At 48.6% G+C, this 23398-nt stretch overlaps 1 protein-coding gene across 1 annotated transcript; it reads right to left on the bottom strand.

Annotated features, from left to right (window-relative positions):
• Positions 1-1261: 1261 nt before the first annotated feature.
• Positions 1262-21436, bottom strand: LOC105494411 (lactamase beta like 1). The gene is made up of 8 exons (XM_011762795.2): positions 21341-21436; positions 20864-20990; positions 13815-13950; positions 11614-11723; positions 8347-8504; positions 7095-7333; positions 3538-3643; positions 1262-2243 (listed from the first exon to the last, which is right to left on the bottom strand). Exons 2-8 carry the CDS (start codon positions 20873-20875, stop codon positions 1262-1264), a joined length of 1743 nt encoding a protein of 580 aa, XP_011761097.1. The 5' UTR covers positions 20876-20990; positions 21341-21436.
• Positions 21437-23398: the final 1962 nt, after the last annotated feature.

The following is a 23398-nucleotide window of genomic DNA, read 5'->3' as shown; positions in this document are numbered from 1 at the left end:
GCGACAGAGTGAGACTCCCTCTCAAAAAAAAAACAAAACAAAAAACAAAAAATCAATGAACTATTGATACACACAGAAACATGAATGAACCTCAAAACCAGCGTGCTGAGCAAAAGAAGACAGATGCAAGACTCCACCGTATGGTTCCATTTGTATGAAATTCTAGAAGAGGCAAAGCTAATCTACAGTGACAGGAAGCAGATCAGCAGTTGCCTGCGGCTAGGTGAGAAAGAGAGAACTGACTGCGAAGGAGTAAGGGGAAAACTACTTGGGGGTGATGAAATTTTCTATATATTGATTGTGGTGGTGGGTATAAATATTTGTCAAAATCACCCAACTGTACTCCAGTCATGTGTATTTCATTTTATGTAAGTTATAATTCAATAAGGTTTTGTTTGTTTGTTTGTTGTTGTTGTTGTTGTTGTTGTTTTGACAGGGTATTGCTCTGTCACTGATGCTGGAGTGCAGTGGCACGAACACGGGTCACTACAGCTTCCAAATCCCATACTCAAGTGATCCTCCTGGCTGAGCCTCCTGAGTAGCTGGGACTACAGGACACAATGCCCAGCTAATTTGTATTTTATTTCTGTAGAGATGGAGTCTCACCATGTTGCTCAGGCTTAGGTTGATTTTTTTTTTTTTGAAATGGAGTCTTGCTCTGTTGCCCAGGCTGGAGTGCAATGGCACAATCTCAGCTCACTGCAACCTCCATCTCCCGGGTTCAAGCGTTTCTCCTGTCTCAGCCTCCCCCATATCTGGGATTACAGGTGCCCTCCACCATGCCCGGCTAATTTTTGTATTTTTAGTAGAGATGGAGTTTCACCATGTTGGCCGGGCTGGTCTCGAACTCCTGACCTCAAGTGATCCGCCCTCCAAGGCCTCACAAAGTGCTGGGATTACAGGTGTGAGCCACCGCCTCCGGTTGCTTAGGTTGATTTTTAAAAGACAAAATACAAGCCCATATTTTGTTTTAGAGTCAACAGGCACAAAAGTACTGTTTCAATGCTGAAATTTTTGGTTGCCTGTTAAAGTTTCTAAATGCTTACTCTTAATGCCTGTACTTAATCCTTCCTCCCCCATAGATGTGGAGAAATTTGAATTTCCGGCTGTGGTCCACGGACCAAACTTTGAGTAGTACCACCCTACTCCACTTTGCCAACTACCCGGGTTCTCCAACAGGCATCCCCACAGCCTCCCCTTCCAAACCTCACTCTAGAAAGCTGGGAGGCCAGGGGTAGGGGGTTCCAGGCCGAGCCCGGGGTCACTGGTTCTTGAACACAGGCTTGCGCTGCAGCCGCAGCACTCTGTACGTGTTGAGGCCGGGCACGTCGAAGCCGGGTGACAGCCCGTGGTGATCCAAGGGGTAGAAGTTGACCAGCTGCCCGTGCTGGGCCTCCAGCGAGAGCCATGCGTCGCCGAGTGGCAGTGCGCAGGGGAACTCGCGGGCCACGTGCAGCTGGAAGACGCGGCCGTGCAGGTGGCGCAGCGCCAGGGTGCGGAACGCTGGGGGCACCAGCGCCTCCACGCGCGGCCCGAACTGGCGCAGGCGCAGCTCGCCTGCCGGCCCGACGCGCACCTCGTAGAAGGTCAGGTTAGCGAAGGTGAAGTAGCCGGCGAAGGGGTGCGCGCTGGGCGGCGGGGCCGGGCCGGGCTCGGCCTCCCGGAGGGCGCGCTCCAGGGCGGGCAGGAGCTCATCGTAGGCCCGCGCCACCAGGTCGGGCCCGGGCGGCCGCGGCCCTGCCAGCAGCAGCACCAGGCCCAGGCGCAGCGGCGGCACCAGCGAGAAGGTGGCGGCGTAGCCGTCCAGGTCACCGTCCTTGCGCACCACACGGTAGCCCCGCTGCCCGTGGAACTCCCACGGCGTGCCCGTCTCGTTGGCGAAGTAGGCGCCCGGGCAGGCCAGCAGCGGCGCCAGCAGCGTCTTGGCCGCGTCGGGCCGCAGGAGCCGCCGGGGCCCGCCGCCCAGGAGCGCCACGGCCAGCTTGGCCAGGTCGGCGGCGGTGGAGTACATCTGGCCCGACGGCCGGTACCAGCCCAGGTCATAGAGTGGAGCCGGCCGCCCGCTGCCGTAGAAGCCCGCGGCCAGGCGCGCGCGCACGGCGGGCGTGAGGTCGAAGCCCGTGTCTGCCATCCCCAGCGGCTCCAGCACGTTCTCCGAGACCCAGCGCTGGTAGTCACCCTGGGCGGTGTGAGCTGCCAGGACGTGGGCCAGGAGCGAGAAGGCCAGCGTGCTGTAATGGCACCTGGAAGGAAAGCAGTGTCAACTGGGATGGGGCCCCTCCTCACCTGCCCACACTGTCTGAAATGCCACCAGTTTCATGGGACTGGGTTGGGGGCTGGGAAGGAACCTGCTCCCCTACATCCCAGGTGGTCAGACCTGGAAGAGACTTTGGAGCATTGACTCTCTCTCTCTTCTACCTCTGGGAAGACCAAGGCCCAGAGAGGGGCAGGAAATTGCCCGGGGTCATATAGCAGGTTGGAAGAGGGCTGGGCTCAGCGGTGCACCTGGGAAAGTTGTCACACAAATCTTATTGGTCCTTCACACTTTAGTATGATTTAGCTTATCTAATGGAAAATTAAAGGCTTACACTGCTCTGGGGAAACAAAACTGATAGTGACCATGTATGAGGCAAGGTCTCGCCCCTCCCTTCTTCCAGGCTGCGGCAGACACCAGTAACCAGCAACAGGCCTCTTTTCTTTCCCAGAGCAAATACAGTTTCAGAATCTCTAAAATAGTGCCTCAGAAAGGTGCAAGGATGGGTGAAAATTCACAAATTCTACGAGGCATTCCTGAACTCTAGGCCAACTTCCTTATTTTTGCAGATGAGGAAGATTAGTTAGATGAGTTTCACAGAGATAAAGTGCATCACCCAAGGTCACACTGCAGTAAGTTATTTGCAGAGCTGAGAGGAGGACTCCAGCCTGAAGATGTCCAAGCATCTCCTCTCTCTGCATCACCTGGATCATTTCTTCCTTAAGGGAAGTGGGTCCTGAGGTTCAGCATTTGGAGAAGCAGAGGGACAAATTTGGAAAAGGATCACTGACCGGAGGCTCAGAAGGGGGCCCCTGAAGCTGGGGAGTACCAGCTGTCCTCTTTCCAGCCCCACAGCCCCACGGTCCCAGAGTGGGGCTTCTCTGTTCAGTGGCCACCCAGCTACCCACTCCTTGTCTGGTCAGTAACCCATTTATTTCCAACCTGGCAAAATCTGTATTCACCTTGCTTATTTGCTCAGTGTCTCCCTCACAAGAGTGCAAACTCCACGAGGAGCAAACTGGGTGTTTAGCACCTTCTGGGCAAAGTAGGTGCTCAATAAGGTGAATGGAAAAAACATTCCATTCGAACAGAACAGGATTCTGGGCCCAGCTCTCCCCTGCCTTGCTGGCCTCCCCTCTCTAGGCCTTGGCCTTTCCAGCTGGGAAGCAGGTCTGTCCTGGCTCTGACCACCTAGGATGAGGTGATGTGGGCTCTTTCTCAGGCAGCTGTGTCTCCCCAGGAGGCTCCTAACGTGAGGCTGGGCATCAAATTATCCTCCTTACCTGGTTCCTGGGTCCACCACCAGCACATCATCCTTGAGCAGGTTCAGGGCCTCCTGGGTGCTGCCCTTCCATAGCAGCGAAGTGGAGCGCAGCCTTCTGGGCAGCCCTATGGAGGAGCAGTGGTCAGACTTACCGGGCCTGGCTGAGGGTGGGATGGTGGGCCCCTGGGTGCACTCCCTCCCCACCTTCCGTGAGTTGAGAGATAACAACAACAGATCGGTTTTTTAAAAAAGAAAATCAGCCTAGCGTGGACTCCAGTCCTGCCTTCTCCTCCTGCCTGTGTGTCACTGGGCAGGTCACTGGGCCTCTCTGAGCCCCAGTCCTTCATCTGTAATATAAGGGAAATAATCCTTGTATCCAAGGGCTGATTAGATTAGATTAGATAAAATGTTTAATATGGTGCCTGGCACATACTAACTGCTCAAAAAATAATTGCTATCATCAACTATAGAAAGTTTGGGGCCAGGCGCAGTGGCTCATGTCTGCAATCCCAGCACTTTGGGAGGCAAAGGTAGGCAGATTGCCTGAGGTCAGGAGTTGCAGATCAGTCTGGCCAACATGGTGAAACACCGTCCCTACTAAAAATACAAAAAAAAGTAACTGGATGTGGTGGCGGGCACCTGTAATCCCAGCTACTCAGGAGGCTGAGGCAGGGGAACTGCTTGAACCAGGGAGGTGGAGGTTGCAGTGAGCCAAGATCATGCCAATGCACTCCAGCCTAGGCGACAGAGCAAGACTCCATCTCAAAAAAACAAACAAAAAAAAGAGTTGGTCCAGGTGGGGTGGCTCACGCCCGTAATCCCAACACTTCGGAGGCTGAAGCGGGAGGATCACCTGAGGCCTGGAGATTGAGATAAGCCTGGGCACCACAGCAAGACCCCATCTCTACAAAAAGTAAATAATTAGCTGGACTTGGTAGCATGTGTCTATAGTCCTAGCTTCTTGGGAGGAGGACTGCTTGAGCCCAGGAGGCCAGGTTGCAGTGGGCCATATTCATGCCGCTGCACTCCAGCATGGGACACAGAGTGAGACCCTGCCAAAAGAAGAAGAAGGAGAAGGAGAAAGAGGAGGAGGAGGAAGGAGCCCTAGTTCTGAGTGTGGGAGTGACACCTACCACATCCATTGACTAAGACTCAGGCCTGAACACACTTTGTAAAAAGAGGACGCCGTGGGCACTTGAGGGATTCCTACTTTTTCGGGTTGATGGGTTTATGACTGCAGATATGACCAATCAAAGGCATTTGGAGCAGGGCAGACGGTACCTGCCTTCTCCTGCTTGGCTGTGTCAATCACAGCAAAACACAGCACCCCTCCCTCTAACGGCCAACAGAGGGTCCTTCAGAAGCTTTCAGAGCAATCCCTCCACATCCACCTTGCTTTGTTCCTGATCCTGCCCTGCCCAATTCCTGTGCCCTGGCTTCATCTTCCAGTGCCAGCCTGCTCCCGCCCCCAACCTTGTTGACTTCATCTTGACTTGTTATCACAGCTTTATGATTATAAAATAATTTATTTTAATAAGTAATTAATTTACATGATTCAAGATTCAAAGGAAATCAAAGAGCATACAATGAAAAATTTTCCTCTTACCCTTCCCCCTAGCTACCCATTTCCCCTCCCTGGAGACAACCTAATGTTTCAATCTCTTTAGCTCCCTTCCAAAGATATTTGATGCATATATAAGCTAATATATACACTAAATATTATATATAATATATATTATATATAAGCTAATACATATATGTGTGTTATATAATATGTACATTACACATATATTCATATCCATTATATATGTATATATTATTTTAATTATTTATATGGTAGCATATACAATATGCTGTTACACGCTTTTTTCCTACTTAGTATTCTCTCTTATTCCATCTCAGTACATGCAGAACATGATTATCCTTTTTTTAGGGCTATACAGTGTTTGATTGTACAGCTGTGTCATAGTTCATTTAGCCACTCCCATATTGATGGACATTTAGGTTGTTTCAGTCTTCTGCTATCACAAACAGTGCTGTAGTGATCAACTGTGTATTATACATCCTCCATGCAAGACATGGGTGAGTACATCTATAAGAGAATTTCCTAGATATGAAATTGCTGAGTCAAGGGGAACATACGTTTTAAATTGTGATATTACCAGTTGCCCTCCATACGGCTGCACCAATTTAAATTCCCAGCATTGATGGGTAAGAAGGCCTGTTTTACCAAGACCTCACTAACTCAGGGCGTCCATCATGTTCATCTTTGCCAATCTAATGAGGGAAAACATATCTCATTATAGTTTTAATTTATATTTATGTTGTTGTGAATGAAGTTGAGCATCTTTTAATATATCTTAATATTCCTTTTTTTTTTTTTTTTTTTTTGAGACAGTGTTTCTCTCTAGTCACCCAGGCTGGAGTGCAATGGCGCCATCTCAGCTAACTGCAACCTCCACCTTCCAGGTTCAAGCGATTCTTCTGCCTCAGCCTCTAGAGTAGCTGGGATTATAGGCGCAAGCCATCATGCCTAGCTAATTTTTTGTATTTTTAGTAGAAACAGGGTTTCACCATGTTGGCCAGGCTGGTCTCAAACTCCTGAGCTCAGGTGGTCTGCCTGCCTCGGCCTCCCAAAGTGCTGGGATTAAAGGTGTGAGCCACCACGCCCAGCCCTTAATATTCTTTTTTTTTTTTTTTTATACTTCAAGTTCTAGGGTACATGTGCACAACATGCAGGTTTGTTACATATGTATACATGTGCCATGTTGGTGTGCTGCACCCATTAACTTGTCATTTACATTAGGTATATCTCCTAATGCTATCCCTCCCCCCTTCCCCCTACTCCTAGCCCTTAATATTCTTAAGAGTATTTTCTGTGCACTGTCAATTCTGTTCCTCTCCTTTACCCATTTTTCTGTTGGGCTGTTGGTCTTTGTAATAATTTGTAGGTAACTTTTATATATTAAGGGAAATTAGGTCTTCCTTGTAGAATTGTTTACAAATATAGCCTTTTGTTTTCAGAGAACGGATCTTACTATGTCATCAGTCATAGCTCAGTGCAGCCTTCAACTCCTGGGCTCAAGTGATCCTCCCACCTCAGCCTCCCAAATAGCTAAGACTACAGGTGTGTACCCACCATGCCTGGGCTGTTTTTTAAAATTTTTAGAGATATGGTCTTACTATGTTGCCCAAACTGGTTTAGAACTCCTAGGCTCCTCCCACCTCAGCTTCCCAAAGCACTGGGATGACAGGCATGAGCCTCTGAGCCTGTCGTCATATTGACTCGTTGACTTGCTCTTGCCTTCTCAACTTGATTTTGACCTGCATTGATGGGTAAGACCTGCCAACTCATCTTGATATTTCTACTTGATCTAAATGTCCAGGCTTCAGTTCAGTTTTTACCTTTAGAGATGTTTCTTTCCTTGGCCCACCACCCACGTCCCGTGAGTGGGACGTAGGGCCAGTTCAGAAAGCAGAGCCAAGAGTGAGCCCAGCCTGGCTGGATGAGAACCTGCTCCTCAGCTTCCCCACCTGAAATGGTTTGGGTTAGCCTGAGTCAGCTCTGAGACTCACCTGAGAGCTGGCTGGCCATCCTTCGAAGGGTGACAGGCGAAGGCCTTGGAGCGGGGCCCACCTGCTCCAGCCTGTCCATCAGGCCCTGCTGTTCGGGGGCTGATGCCAGGCCCAGCGGGTTGTTAATGGTGAAGGTGCTGGCATACCGCTCCAGAGGGTCATCTAGGGAGGCCACAATGCCCTCCTCCCACAGACGGTACAGCATGAGAACGGGAAAGATCTTGGAGATGCTGGAGATCCTAGATAATGTGGGGAACACAAGGGGTCAAAGGGCATCCTGTTGGTCCCACAACCCACCTCCTGCCCCCAGTCTGCAACTTTTTAGTATTCTAGAAAAGCACTGCATCCCTGCTTAAGTCAACATTTCCAACAGAAATTAACCAGCCTCTGTGGAGCTGCCTTTGGGATGCTTGAGAACATAACCAGAAGCCGAGGGGCTGAGGTGGGATGGATACCCTGTGCCAGGCTCTTTTCCAGCCATTTCTCATTCAAGGACAGACCTGGGTTTGGATGGTGCCTCTGCCTCTCACTGGTCATGTGGCCTTGGGCAAGTTTCTAGACCCATCTACGATTCAGTTTCATTGCCTGCTTCCCCGGTTGTATTAATAAAAGGATGGAACGAGGTTGTGCGTGCAGAGTGCCTGTCTACATACCTGGGAGGTGGTAAGTGCTCAATACATGATAGCACATAGAGCTATTGGCCCCATGCCTGGCACAGAGCAGGTGCAGTTTAAGTGCAATTCCCTCTGGACTCCTGTAAAACCCACAGTGTCCCCAGGAACAAATGTGTTCACTCTGCATCGTGAGCTTTGAGGATCCTGCAGGCAGCACGCAGGAGGGGAGACTCCGTGTATGCTACTGAATGTCTCCAGCTGTTTCTGTCTGGGCCACTGCTGCCACTTGAAGGGACCTGCGGCAAGGACTCAGAAACTGATTATGGTTCCTTTGTGGCACATGGTCAGGGTTGGGGGGCTGGGCACAAGGTAGCCTTTTCTAATTTGGGAGGTTTAGGGCTAAGGTTCTTTCCAGAAGGGATTCCTTCCTGACCCTTTACCCCTGTGATGTAACATTGGGCACTCACTGGTCCTCTCTGGACTTCAGTCTCCTCTTCTATAAAATTGTCAAGACTTCATAATAGGCCCTGGCACATTAGACCCCAGCCATGATTCTCTTCAGTATCCTTATCTCCTAGGTCCCCCTTGCCCTCCCATCCCTTACCCCTCCACAGGACCCTAGAGATCGCCCAGCTGACCTGTACATGGTGTACTCATTGGGGGCCCCAGAAGCCGGGTCTGAGCCATTCTTCTTCCCAAAGTTCCCTGTCCAGAGCACAGTATCATTGTGGATGACAACTGCAGACATGGCAGCCACGCCTGGGGCAGACATTGCCTGGCGCAGGATGTGGTCCACCTTGAGGGAGAAGAACGGGTGCAGTGACAGGACCCCTGCCCTCACCCTCAGTAATCATCCTGCACAGCCACCCTCTTCCACAGTCACACCCTGCATGCAGCACCCCAGGGAGCCTCCAAACCATGCCCCATGGGCTGGGGTCCCCACGGTTGGGCTTCTTCATAAGATGTTTTCTCAAAGAAACAGTTTCTTAACAAAATTCAAAAGGAGAGGGGATTAAAACGACTGCTTTAAGGCCAGGCATGGTGGCCCATGCCTGTAATCCCAGCACTTTGGGAAGCCAAGGCGCACAGATCACCTGAGGTCAGGAGTTCGAGACTAGCCAGGCCAACATGATGAAACCCTGTCTCTACTAAAAATATAAAAAATTAGCTGGGCATGGTGGCAGGCACCTGTAATCCTAGCTACTTGGGAGTCTGAGGCAGGAGAATCACTTGAACCCAGGAGGCGGAGGTTGCAGTGAGCCAAGATCTCGCCACTGCACTCCAGCCTGGGCAACAAGAGCGAAACTCCGTCTCAAAAAAAAAGAACTACTTCTTTAGTCAAACCCATATCTGATGCCCTAGAAAACCTCCAATAGGTCTAGCCTGAACCCCTAGTGTTGGGGAATTCACTATTAACACAGGGCCCCTAGGCCCTCTTTGCACATCTGTTTGGTTATTTATTTATTTATTTTATTTTATTTTTAGATGAAGTCTCACCCTGTCACCCAGGCTGGAGTGCAATGGCTCAAGCACAGCTCACTGCAGCCTCGACCTCCCGGGCTCAAGTGATCCTCCCACCTCAATCTGTGGAGTAGCTAGGAGTACAGGCACATGCTACCACACCCAGTTCATTTTTTAATTTTTTTGTAGAGATGGCATCTCACTATGTAGACCAGGCTGGTCTCCAACTCCTGACCTCAAGCAGTCCTCCCACCTCGGCTTCCCAATGTGCTGTGATTACAGGTGTGAGCCGCCTCACCTAGCCTGAACATTGATTGAAAATACCTCATAACTTTCAATGTTGAAGTGCAATGATGATGATAACAGCTGACATTTATTGGACATTTAGAATGTGCCAGGCATGGCAAAAGTGATTTTCATACATTGTCTCCTTTCATCCTCATTAGTCAATGCTAATTTCTACCTATTTTACAGATAAGAAATGAGAGCCTGTGAGTTAGGAGGTGATTTGCCCAAGTGGCTACTGGCTGATGGAATCAAGATTGGAACCCTGTGCTAAGTCCAGCCCCACTTCTTTTTTTGTTGTTTTGGTTTTTGGTTTTTGGTTTTTTGAGACCAGAGTCTCGCTCCGTTGCCCAGGCTGGAGGGCAGTGGCATCATCTCCACTCACTGCAGCCTCTGCCTCCCAGGTTCAAGCTATTCTCCTGCCTCAGCCTCCTGAGTAGCTAGGATTACAGGCATGCACCACCACGTGCGGCTAATTTTTGTATTTTTAGTAGAGACGGGGGTTTCACCATGTTGGTCATGCTGGTCTCGAACTCCTAACTTCAGGTGATCCATCCACCTACGCCTCCCAAAGTGCTGGGATTACAGGCGTGAGCCACTGCAGCTGGTCCCTACATCTTAATTAACCTCCAGACTACCTTGCCAAGTGATTTTACATATCCTTGGCAGAGCTCAGTCCACCTCCACTTTCCATCCCTGCACTAACTTTGCCCTTCTTTTTGTTTTGTTTTGTTTTGTTTTGTTTTGTTTTGTTTTGTTTTTTGTTTTTTGTTTTGAGACAGAGTCTCCCTCTGTCACCCTGGCTGGAGTAAAGTGGCACAATCTCAGCTCACTGCAACCTCCACCTCCTGGGTTCAAGAGTTCTCCTGCCTCAGCCTCCTGAGTAACTGGGATTACAGGCATGGACCACCATGCCCAGCTGATTTTTTTATATTTTTTGTAGAGACAGGCTTTCACCATGTTGGTCAGGCTGGTCTTGAACTCCCGACCTCATGATCCACCCATCTCGGCCTCCCAAAGTGCTGGGGTTACAGGTGTGAGCCACCGCGCCCGGCTCTAACTTTGCCTTTCTGAGCCTCTGTCTCCTCCTCTATAGATAGGGATTCATGAGGAATGCATATAAGTGGTTACGTGGCAATCACACATACCAGGTGCTCAACAGAAGGCAGCATGGTTATTATTGTTGCTTTTTTGAAAATGTGCTACAACTCCTGAAAGCCACATAGCACCCTTCTGTTCTCTCTCCTTCACAAAAACCTTTCAGGTATTGGCAAGCAGTGATTTAGTCTCTGCATTGGCCCACGCTTTCTCTTCTCGGGACTCAACAGCCCTTTCCCTTTAACTGTTCCTCGGATGACAGTTTCGAGTCTCCCCCACCATGCTGCGGCTCATATACTTCTGATCATGTTTCACTTGTCTCCATGTCTCCCAAGGTGGGTGACCCAAGTGGCTGGGGTCTGACTGGCACAGACTAGAGCTGACTGACACCTCCCTCTAGGGTTTGGCCATCCTGCAATGGTAAATGTTGTGCTGGCGGGGCATGGAGTGTTTAATAGTATCACGGTGGCCTCTGCAATACGGGCTCTGTCATCCTCTCCCGTCTCAGCTTCCCTACCTCCCACCTATGGCCTCTCAGTTCTCTGTATGTGTCATGTACTTTCTGCAGCCTCCAGGCCCTTGCACATGCTGTTCCATCTGTCTGGAGCACACCTCTCCATCCCCAGGCTCCTTCACCATGCACATGTCATCTGGGCATCTGCTACTTGTTCACATCTCAGCCTAGACACCACTTCCTCCAAAAGCCCTCCGTAACTCTAAGACCTGTTCCTTTGTGCCTCCAAAGTCCTCTAAACTTTTCTTACCCTCATTCTTGCCCCAGGGTTATAAACGTTTGGTAGCTTCACTGTTTCTCTCACTTCCAGATTAGTAATTTCTTGAGAGCAGGTCAGTGTCTTCTTCCTGCCATATCTTCCTGCCTTCTTCCTGCCTAGCACAGAGTAGATGCTCAAGAAATACATGTTGGATGGATGGATGGATGAATGAATGAATGAATGAATGAATGAATGAATGAATGCCACTGCCAGCTCAGAAGGACTGCCCTCCCCTTTATCACCCAGGCCCAGCCCACATGCCCAGTTCCCTCCTGGGTCATCACTGACCTTTTCCAGGGCCTCCTTCAACACGGGGAGTGGGTGGGCCAGGGGCACAGGCTCAGGGTGCCGGGGACACATCCTCACAGGGGCAGAGGTCTCCACTGGTCCCAGGGAACCTGGAGGGAACATCACATGGTGAGGAGGGGACAGAGATCAGGATAGGAATCTAGGGGGCAAGTGGCAGCAAGGGCCAGAGCAGTGCCTCGAGGACAGCCCTCCCCAGCCGAGCCAAGCCAGGGGATATCAGGGTGCAGAGACCAGCCATAGCCCCTGAGGGGCCTATGGAGCAGCATGTGTCCTTGGGGAGGAGGCACAGCCCTGCAGGCCACAACCACTACTGGTTGGTGGTCACTGTACTCCCCTCTCTCTTGCTTAACAAATTTCCCATCTCCCTGTGGTCAGTGGACTTAGACCTTTCTGGCTGCGTGGGGCAGGCTCAGCCATGTCTGTCTGTCTGTCTGACTTGCCTTCATCCTGATTATGTGTTTGGATGGACTTCGAGCCCGCTTAGGATCCAGGCCTAAACCACAGCGACAACTTATTCTCTCACCAGAGCTAAGCATCGGGGCTTTGGGGGCCTGAGTCAGTTCTGCCTTTGTCCGGGTGTGTGACTTCCTCGGCACCTCAGGGGAGAAGGTGAGGTGCTGGCAGGGCAGGATTCAGGCTGTGATATCATCACAGCAGCACCCAAGCCTTTTCCTCTAAGTCTGGATGGGGCGTGAAGGAGGATGAGCACCCTCCAGGACTATTAATACATCCTCCTTGTCTTCCACTGCACCCTGAGACTCCACCCAAAACTGAGACAAGGTCCCTGCGGTAGGTTTCATATGACCATAAATTCTATTTTTTTTTTTTTTTTTTTTTTTTTTTTTTTTTTTTTGAGACAAGAGTCTCACCCTGTTGCCCATGCTGGAGTGCAGTGGTGCAATCTCAGCTCACTGCAACTTTTGCCTCCCAGGTTCAAGCGATTCTCCTGCCTCAGCCTCCCAAGTAGCTGCGACTACAGGCGTGCACCACCACGCCCGGTTCATTTTTGTATTTTTAGTAAAGCCAGGGTTTCATGATATTGGTCAGGCTGGTCTTGAACTGACCTCAGATGATCCACCCGCCTCCGCCTCTCAAAGTGCTGAGATTACAGGCAGTGCTCAGCCATATGACGATAAATTCTGTCAGCTCCTTCCACCTTCGAAGCTGGCTGGCTTTGTGGCTGGCCAAAAGAATGAGGCAGAACAAATTGCCACCTGCCTAGGCTAGACCTTGCGGGGCTTACTCCCTGCGAACACTGCCACCTTGTGGACGGATCTGGGATAGCGGCCTTGAGAGCGAGAGTCCGCGCTGAGGGAGAGGTCGGTCCCTCCTCCACCCACCACCCCGCCCCCTAAGCTGACTTGCCCGCTGCACCGGAAAGAGCCCAGGCTAGACCAGCAGCAGAGCTACCAGCCAGCCCACAGAATTATGGGAAATAATCACTTGCTTTGTCTGAAGCCAGTAGGCTTTGGGGTGATTTGTTACTTAGCAATAGATAACTGACACAGTCCCAAACAGGAAAATTACAAACCTTAGGGAGGATTTCTCAACAACCCCATGACATGGGTTTCACAGAATAGGGTGGTCCCAGCTACAGCCTAGGCTTTGTTCAGCCTGGGACCCAGGTAGGGGCTGGTGTCAACAGTGGTGCTCCTCCCACTTTAATTGGAAAACAGAGGGCCTGGTAGGCATCACTAGCAGTGGTGGCTCCTTTATTGAGCCTTGACCCACCCAGGAAGGAGAGGCTCCAAGGCTTGGCAGCTGCTGCCCCTGAACACCTGTGAGTTGTTCCTATTGAGGTCTTACACACAGCTGCAGGAAAGTCTTGAAAGGGGGCTAGAGCCCGGAGATTCCATCATGGTGATCAAAGGCAGAGGAAGGGAAACACCATTTGCTCTTTCTTTGGTGTCCTTGAATTTTACCCCCAAACTGGGTGTCTTGAAGAACCCCAGTGGCATCAGGATCTTCATTTTATACACGAGGGCATCAAGGCACAGAGAGGCCACAAGACTGTCCCAAAGATGCACAGCTAGTAACAGCTGGACTCAGAATGGAGGCCAGAGCTTCTGAGTCTAAATCTTATGGTCCTTCCCTACACCCTAGAATCAGGGTGGCAGCTCGAAGCCCAGGAGGACCCAGAGGGGCTATGGGGAGGAACTCTAGGCTGTCTCTGCACTCACCGGTCTTCAGCTTGGGGAGATGATACTGCCACAGGAAACAGCCAGTCATGACCACTGAGAGCAGGCAGAAGAAGCTACAGATGGACGGGAGGAGCCACTTCTTCTTCACTTTCAGTAAGTTGGGCCGCCAGCCAACCTGGGAGAGCAAGGACATAGGGTACAGTCCCCTTGGGGGTCAGAGGGACAGAGGGAAAAGAGGGACCCTAACCCTGGCCCCTCCTAGGCCTCAGTTTAGCCAGATGTCACAAGAGCCCACAACTTTGGATAAACTTCACAGTTGTGAAACCAATGCCCTTCCCAGTGTGGCTCTTTCAATAGTTCTGCCCTGCAAAAGCACCCACCCCTCTGCTTGCTGTACCTCGTTCCTCTATGGACTTAGTGAAATGTTGTAAGACCAGCTGAAATGCCACCTCCTCCAGGAAGATTTCCTCAACTCTCCTGTGTTAGTCTGTTCTCAGGCTGCTAATAAAGGCATACCCAAGACTGAGTAATTTATAAAGGAAAGAGGTTCAATTGACTCACAGTTCAACATGGCTAGGGAGGCCTCAGGAAACTTACAAGTATGGCACATATTTCATTCTTCCACTTATATAAAATGTCTAGATAGACAACCCATAGAGACAGAAAGTAATTACTGGTTCCAGGGGATGGGGGGTAGCAAGGAATGAAGAGTCACTGCTAATGCCTTTTAGTTTTTTGGGGGGTGATGAAAATGTTCTAAAATTGATTATGGTGCTGACGGCACAATCTTGTAAATATGCTATAACCACTGAATTGTACACTTAACAATGATGAATTTTATGTCATATGAATTATATCTCAATACAATTCCTTGAAAATAATAGTACCTACTTGTATTCAGTTGCAAGGATTGAATGAGTTAATAAATTAGAAGAGTAGCTGGCACATGGTAACACTACATATGTGTTAGCTATTATTGAATGCCTCCTATGTGCTAGGCACTGAGCCAGATATTGAGGATATACTGATGAACAGAAAGGAACTCTTCCCTGCCTTTTGGAGATTTACAGTTTTAGGAGGAGATGGGTGTTAACCAAATATTTCATTAACTCCTCCTTGCCTACCTCTCTTTCTCAAAGGCACCTCTTCCACTTCTGTCCTACAAACGTGGTATTTGTCCCCCTTGCCTCTTCTATCCTCAGTACACACACAATCCCTCGGTGGTGAATTACCAAATCAGAAATGAAAGGAGGCATCACTACAGCTCCTACAGAGAAATATTATGAACAACTATATGCCAATCCATTTGACAGTTTAAATGTGGACAAATTCCCTGAAAGACTCAATCCCCAGGTGATCTCATGCACAAGGACACCAGCCACATGCTAATGGTTTCTGATTCTCTCCTGCCCAGCTCTCTCCCCTCTACTTCAGACTCCCATTTCAACTGCCTGCTGAGCATTTCCACCTGGAAGTCCTCAAGCACCTGGAACTCAACATCCGGAGCAGAAAACTCGCTTGTTTCACCCCCTCCTCCTTCTCTCGTGTTTTCAACATCAGTTCGTGGCACCTGCCTCCACTTAATCATGCTTCAGGGTCTGCCTGGGCCCCTCTATGTCCTTCAATCCCTACCTCCAGTCAGTCATCAAGCCCTCCTGGCCTATTACAATTAGAAAATATTTCAAGGTTACTGAAAAATATACACTGGGCCCAGCGGCTCACTCCTATTATCCTAGCACTTTGGGAGGGCAAGATGGGAGGATCACTTGAGCCCAAGAGTGTGAGACCAGCCTGGGCAACATAGTAAGACCCTTTCTCTACAAAAAAATTAAACATTGGCTGGGTGAAGTGGCTCACACCTGTACTCCTAGCACTTTGAGAGGCCAGGACGGGTGGATCACTTGAGCTCAGGAGTTCAAGACCAGCCTGGGCAACATGGCAAAACCCTGCCTCTACAAAAAATAGAAAAATTAGCCAGGCGTAGTGGTGTGTGCCTGTAATACCAGCTACTCAAGAGACTGAGGTGGGAGAATCACTTGAACCTGGGAAGTGGAGGTTACTGTGAGCCAAGATCACACCATTGCACTCCAGCCTAGTGACAGAGCGAGACCCTGTCTCAAAATAAATAAATATAAAAATAAAAATTAGCTGGGTGTGATGATACATGCCTATGGTCCCAGCTACCCAGGAGTCTGAGGTGGGAGGATTGTTTGAGCCTGGGAGGTCGAGGCTACAGTGAGCTATGATTGCACCACTACATGCCAGCCTGGACGACAGAGCAAGACCCTGTTCCTTGCTCTCTCTGTCTCTGTCTCTGTCTCTCTCTCTCTCTTTCTCTTTCTCCATATATATATATACACACACACACACACACACATATACACACACACATATATATACACACACATATACATATATATAATGGTGCCATATATATATATAGAGAGAGAGACTTGTAATGAATTCTTGGGCACTTAACACTCAACTTTGTTGAATCTTAACATTTTATCATAGTTTTCTCATATATTTACATTTTTCAAATATACTATGTCATTACTTATTTACTTTGTTCAGTTTCCCCATCCATAAGGATTGTTGTTTGTTTTGTTTACTGAGGTATTCCCAGTACCCAAAACAGTTCCTGGAACATAGCTGACCCTAATAAATATTTGTTAAATGAATGACTGGATGAAAATGAAACATTCTAGATGGAGTTGAAGCCCTCTGTGTACCTTTCATGGATCTCAGTCCCTTCCCACTCTCCCCAAATGTAACATCCATGCTGATCTTGGTGTTTATCATAATTATGCACATGTTTATTCTTTTACTATTTGTTTATGTTTCCATAAATAGCATATAGTATTGTTTTGCACATTTTTGAACATATATAAATGATTTCATACTGTATAATCCTCCTGCAACTTGCTTTTTATTCAATTAGCTAACTACAGTTCTGGATTATTCATTTTGACTTCTGTAGAGTGTGCTGTTGTATAAACATACTGAGTAGTGTAGTAGTTAGAGCCTGAGGCCAGACTACCTTAAAAACGTGACTATTTTACAGTCCAGTTGGGAATCCTGTGCTAAAAATGAAATTTCTGGGTGGCAAGGTACAGCCATCTTCAACTTAGCCACATACTGTTCTGTTCCTCTCTAAAGCTGTCATTCCAATTTTTACTCGTCCCACCTTTGATTCTCATTGCTATTAATATTTTTAATCTGCATCTTCTTGGTGGCTAATAACATTGAATACCTGTTCATGTGTTTATTGTATGTATTTGGATTTGATTTTTTTCAGTTGGACTATTCTCCTTTGCCTGGTCTTTTTCTATTCTCTTTTCTTTACTTATTAGAGTTCATACACTCTTGTTTGTGGCTTGATTTTCACTCTGTGTTGATAACTTCTGTGGAGAGGTAGAATAGTGTAGTGGTGAATCCATGGCCAGATTGCCTGATCTGCAATCTTAGCTCAGTCACTTACCACTGTGTGACCTTAAGAAAATCAGTTAACTTCTCTGTGCTTCTGTTTCCTCACCTGTAAAATGGGGATGATAATAGTGCCTAACTCATAAATTTGTAAGGATTACATGAGTTAATATATGAAAATAACATTCTCTGACACATTGTAAGCCCTATTAGCTATTACAGTATTTTGGGATTGTTTTGAGACAGTCTTACTCTGTCACCCAGGCTGGAGTGCAGTGATGTGATCAGTTTTTGCATTTTTTGTAGAGACAGGGTCTCACTATGTTGCTCAGGCTGGTCTCAGACTCTTGGGCTCAAGTGATCCTCCCACTTTGACTTCCCAAAGTGCTGGGATTACAGGCGTGAATCACTGTGCCTGGCCAGCTATTACAGTATTTTTGAATAGGAGGGCTTTTGGTTTTGGTTTTGGTTGTTGCCAAATTTATCAGTATTGTCTTTTTGGTTTGCATTGTGTGTATAGTGCATGTGTGTGCTTAAGAAATCTTTCTTTTCACGGAGGTCAGAAATAGAGGTTTTTGTACTGTCACACACAAAATAATTTTTGGTTATAGAATAAAGTAGGGATCCAATTTTATTTTTCCATATTGATAATCAGTAGTCCGGCACTATTTATTAAATACACCAGCCTGTCCCCCACTGACTCGTATGCCAACTCTGAAATATATCAACAGTCTGTACATACAGACATCTGCCTTCTGGGCTCTGTTCCAGGAGAGTCTCGCTGAGTTTATGTTCCATCCCTCCCTGTCCAACCCTGCACTGTCTTCCACAACAAAGATCGCTCACATGTTGAGCACAGTGTGCCAGGCTCTGTTCTACAGGAAACAATCTGGCAAGAGAGACTTTCTATGATCCGACTCCGACAAGCTCCACCAGCCCATTCCCTGCCCCTCCCCTGGCCCCTGTGTCTTTATGCCCCCACCTACCTCCCGCATCATTGCCCCTCTCTGTACTTTTGCACCTGCCATTCCCTGGGGCTGTGGTTTCCTTTTATCCTTTTCCATCAGACAAACTGTGTTCTTCCCTTAACACCCATAGGCATCTGTGAAACCTTCTCATTCTCCCCCAGGCAGAGCCACTCATGGTAACTGGCTACTACTGGCTTCTTTGTCTAGGTCCCTGTGAGGTAAGGATTCTTTGCAGCACCAGCAGAGAATTCCCTCCTGGCTCTTAGGCCTTGGACACCTGGTACCCTACCTGGCACTAGCAGGTTCTCAGGAAATTCTTTTGAACTTTACATGGTCCTGCAAGTTGAAAGACTTGGGTTCAAATCTTAGCTCCACCTCATGAGTCAGTTGTAACTCTGGACAAGTCTCTTCCCCTCTCTGAGCCTCTACTTCTCCAGGTGTTGAAGAGGGTTGGGCTACTTGTAAAGAGTTTACTTTTATATCTGGAAATCTTGTGTGATTTCAAAAGTGTCTTTCAGCTGTAGAATCTGGGGTTCTCACTGAAATCATCTTTGGTCATAATATCCAAAGACTGGAAACAACCCAAATTCTCCTCAATTGGTGAGTAAACAGACAAACTCTAGTAAATAGACATCTACACAAGGGAATACTACTCAGCAATGTAAAGGAACAAGCTACTGATACATGCAATAATGTGGATGAACCTTAAAGGCAAGATGCTAAGTGAAATAAGCCAGACTAAATGGCTACAGACTATAGAATACAACTTATAGAACATTCTGGAAAAGGCAAAATGATAGGAACAGAAAACAACTCAGTGGTTGCCTGGGGGTAGGGAGGGGGTAGACTACAAAAGAGCAGAAGGGACTTTGGGGAGGTCATGGAACTGTGCTACATGTTTATTGTGGTGGTGGTTATGGGATTGTATACATTTACTGAAACTCATAGAACTCTGGGAGGCCGAGGCAGGAGGATCACTCGAGGCCAGGAGTTCAAGACCAGACTGGGCAACATAGCAAGACTCCGACTGTAAAAAAAAAAAAATAGAAAAAAATTGCCAGGTGTGCTGGCATGCACCTGTAGTCCCAGCTACTTGGAAGGCTGAGGTGTGAGGATTGCTTGAGCCCAAGACTTAGAGGCCGTAGTGAGCTATGATGATGCCACTGCCCTCCAGCCTGGGCAACAGAGCAAGACCCTGTCTCAAAAAAAAAAAAAAAAACTCATAGAACTGCACAGATTTTATTTCATGTAGATGATACCTCAATTTTTACAAAATAAAGCCTTTAAAGATCCCAAAAGCACTGGGATTCTCCACCTGTTGGAGGAGTAACCCCAGATACAAAGGAGTGAATGGAAGGCTCTCAGATATTGCTGCAGGATCACATGGAAGATACTCCCCCTAGCATGAACACAGAGCTGCAGGGGCAGTGAGGACCCCTTGGTGGGAAGGCAGCCTGCTATCCCCTAACTGGCACCTAAGGTGTGACCAGCAGATCCTTAGCTTATTTTTAGGTGAAGAATAAAATTCAGATACGTTAATTGACTTGCTGAGCCCACGGGCAGTGAATGGCAGAGCTGAGATTCAAGCTCTGTAAGATGCACCACCCGCTCCTCCTCAAAATGCAGCGGGGATCTCTTCATCCCCAATTTGCAGCCCTCCTCTGGGGCCCAGCCTCATCTCAAGTCTGTCTCCAATCTCAGGATTTATTCCAACAGACCCGAAGGTGGGTCAGTATTTAATCTCTAAGCTGCTTGCCAGCTGCTCACAGTTTGACTTGCAGTAGCCACTAGAAATCTCTCTCCTTTCCCTTCCCAGCTAGAAAATTGCTGGCAGCAGGGGAGGGCCCAGGAAGAACCAGGCTCTCCCAAACCCCATCTATAACATGGCTCCGCCACCCCCTAACCCCTGCTCCTTCTCAGGTGTTCTGTGCCCCAGTCACCCTCACCTCCTTCCTCATGCTCACAGCCCACTCTGGGACGACTACTCTTTGTCCAGTCATTCATTCAGAAAACAATCCCCGAGGGCTTGCTGTGTGCTGGGCCACATCTGCCCCCGCGGAGCCAGCAGGATGGTGGCATAATCAGACACAAGGGCCTGGGGCCAGGGAAGCAGGACTTGACTCTGGCTCTACCACTCGTTCTGGACAAATGACCTCACCTTTCTGAGTCTCAGTTTTCTCATCTGCATAATGCAGATAACAATTCTTCCTACATCTTATAGGGTTTAGTTGAGAATAAATAAGATAGTGCATGCAAAGCCCATAGAGAGCTGTTCACCAATTGGTAGCTAGAGGTGTATTAAAGGGCTTCAGGGCTCACAGATACGGATGAGCTCAGCCTAGGGGGAGGGAGGAGGAGGAGAGAGTCATTGAACAGGTAGTTGGGAATGAGCTTGGGTCACTCCAGACAGAGGCCTCTGGGGATGTAAAAAAGGAAGAGTAGTTAGTTTCTGGTTTGTTTTGAGAATTCAGTGAGTTTACGTAAAACATTTGAAACTGTTCCTAAAACATTTGAAACAGTTCCTGGCCTGCAGGTGCAAGCTCTAGAGATGATGATGATGACGATGATGATGATGATGATGAAGGTCATGTGGGGGGGATTTAGCCCAATATTTGAAGCCAGCAGGACGGTGGCATGGTCAGACATGTGTCAGAAGCTGACACACGGTGACAGCTTCTTGGGGCTGTGCCTCACCTGGGTCTTCATTCTCTCCAAGGCATGGAAGATTCTGGCTCTTTGAGGATTCAGGTCTACACCACAGGAGATCCTGTAAGCAGGAAACTGAGTCAGAAGAGTGAAGGCAAAAAGAGGTCCTGAGGGGCTGGCAAAAAGAGGAGGGGAACAGAGAAAAGCTAGAAAACAAGGAGGGTAGCCGAGGATGCAGGGGACCAAAGTAAACCTCCCCTTCACATGTCCCCGCTCCCAGGTGAGACCAGGCTCAGAAACCCCTGCCAGGTGACCCAGCATCCCGGTTTGTCCAGCACTGTCCTGATTTTTGCACCGAAAGTCCTGCATTCCCAGAAACCCCTCAGTCCCAGGTAAACGGGACCGTTGGTCACCCCGTGTGCCCCTGCATTGAATTCCAGCTCCTCTTCCCCCCACCGCCCGCCACCCCGCTAAGCCTGCTCAGAACAATCTGGTTAGGCCCTCAGGCTCTTGGCCACCACTTACCCTCTTCAGAAGGTGCCAGCAAGAACAGGGCAGTTCAGACCCCAGCTTGGCCAACCAGTGCCTCTGGGAGTCCCCTGTGTTCCAGGGAACAGGAATGGCTTCCCAAGCTCTGAGGCACAGGCTTTACCAAGCTCTCCAGGGGCCGGCAGATGTGGCGCCTAATTTCCCCAGCACTAATCCCTCAGAGTGCCTGCTGCCATGGGGATTAGCTTCTGGGGTCCCCGAGCAGCGGGGAAGCGGGGGAGAGCTGTCAGGGAACACTGGGTAACACCATGTGATCTGAGTGCTCCAGGCTGGTGAAGAAAGGAACGTTCTCTCCAAAAGGAGTCTCTGCCAAACCCAGTGTGGACAAGGGATGTCAGGAGGCCACCAGGGTCACTTCCAGCCGGGAAGGGAAAGGAGAGAGATTTCCAGGCTTGGTCTGACCCCACACAAGCTCCGCAGGCACCTCTGAGGAACCCAGAGCTCCAAGGAACCAGTTTGAAGACCACTGGGGTCAGCCTAGTTGTGAAACATTCAGATAACCTGGGTTCAAATATTAGTCTGTCACTGCCAGTGTGAGCCTGTGTGACCAGGGATCATAACCTCTTTGCCTCACATCTATAAAGTGGGGACAATAATACCACCTTGGTTAGTGTGCGGGTTAAATGGAATGTACTCATGAAGCAGGCAGCCCAGAACCTGGCACCCAGTAAGTGCTCCATAAAGTCTGGCTTCTTATCATGGACTGGGCTTTTTTTTTTTTTTTTTTAAAGACAAGGTCAGCTGGGTATGGTGGCTCATGCCTGTAATCCCAGCACTTTGGGAGGCCAAGGCAGGAGGATGGCCTGAACCTAGGCGTTTGACACCAGCCTGGGCAATATAGTGAGATCTCATCTCTACAAAAAATTTTAAAATGGCCAAGTGTGATGCTGTTGCCCTATAGTCCTAGCTACTCTGGAGGTTGAAGCTGAAGCATTGCTTGAGCCTGGGAGGTGAAGGCTGCAGTGAGCCAAGATGAGATTATGTCAGTGCGCTCCATCCTGGATGAGAGAGTGAGACTGTCAAAAAACAAATAAACAAAAAAAAAATCGTGCTCTGTCACCTAGGCTAGAGTGCAGTGGTGCAATCAAAACTCACTGCAGCCTCCAACTCCTGAGCTCAAGCAATCCTCCTGCCTCAGCCTCCTGAGTATCTGAGACTATAGGCAGGCACCACTATGCCCAGCTAATTATTATTTTTTAATTGCTTTGGGTACAGATGGGGGTCTTCCTTTTTTGCCCAGCTAGTCTTAAACTCTTGCCCTCAAGTGATCCTCCCATCTCCGCCTCCCAAAGTGCTGGGATTATAGGTGTAAACCAAAAATAAAATTCTAAGGCCCCCAACCATCTGAATAGACTTCCTTCTCAGCCAGGGCACTCTTAACGTAACCGGAAAGATCAAAAGACTGGTTTAAGCCTTGATGGGAAGTAAGGGTCAGACATGACTCATCATACTTCTCCAGCATAACATCACATAACAGATAAAGAAAGAAATCAAAATAGTTTAACCCCAAATATATTTCCTTGTTATATCTCGAAATTGCCCTGCAAAGTTTGTCTCTTGTGGGAAAAATCTACATTCTGTAGAGAATCCTCTTCCTTTTCTATTTCCAGACCCAGGAGATAATCAACACTCAGGAACCCTTTTAAGTCCCATAAGAAAACATTGTATAACCTATTCTCTCTGAAGCCTGCTAGCTATAAGCTTCCTCTGCACAATAAAACTTTGGTCTCCCCAATCTTTTACCCCAAACATTTCCTTTCTATCGATCTCAGTTCCTCAAACTCAACCAATTGTCAACTAGAACATTTTTAAGTTTACCTATAGCCTGGAAGCCCCCACATCGAGCTGTCCCACTTTTCTAAACCAAACCAATGTACATCTTAAATGTATTTGATTGATGTATCATGCCTCTCTAAAATGTATAAAACCAGCCAGGCGCGGTGGCTCATGCCTGTAATCCTAGCACTTTGGGAGGCAGAGGCGGGCAGACTGCCTGAGGTCAGGAGTTCAAGATCAGCCTGGGCAACATGGCAA

This window comes from Macaca nemestrina, chromosome 1 (genome assembly GCF_043159975.1).
Source record: "Macaca nemestrina isolate mMacNem1 chromosome 1, mMacNem.hap1, whole genome shotgun sequence".
NCBI lineage: Eukaryota > Metazoa > Chordata > Mammalia > Primates > Cercopithecidae > Macaca > Macaca nemestrina.
This window is presented reverse-complemented; position numbering and strand designations above follow the sequence as displayed.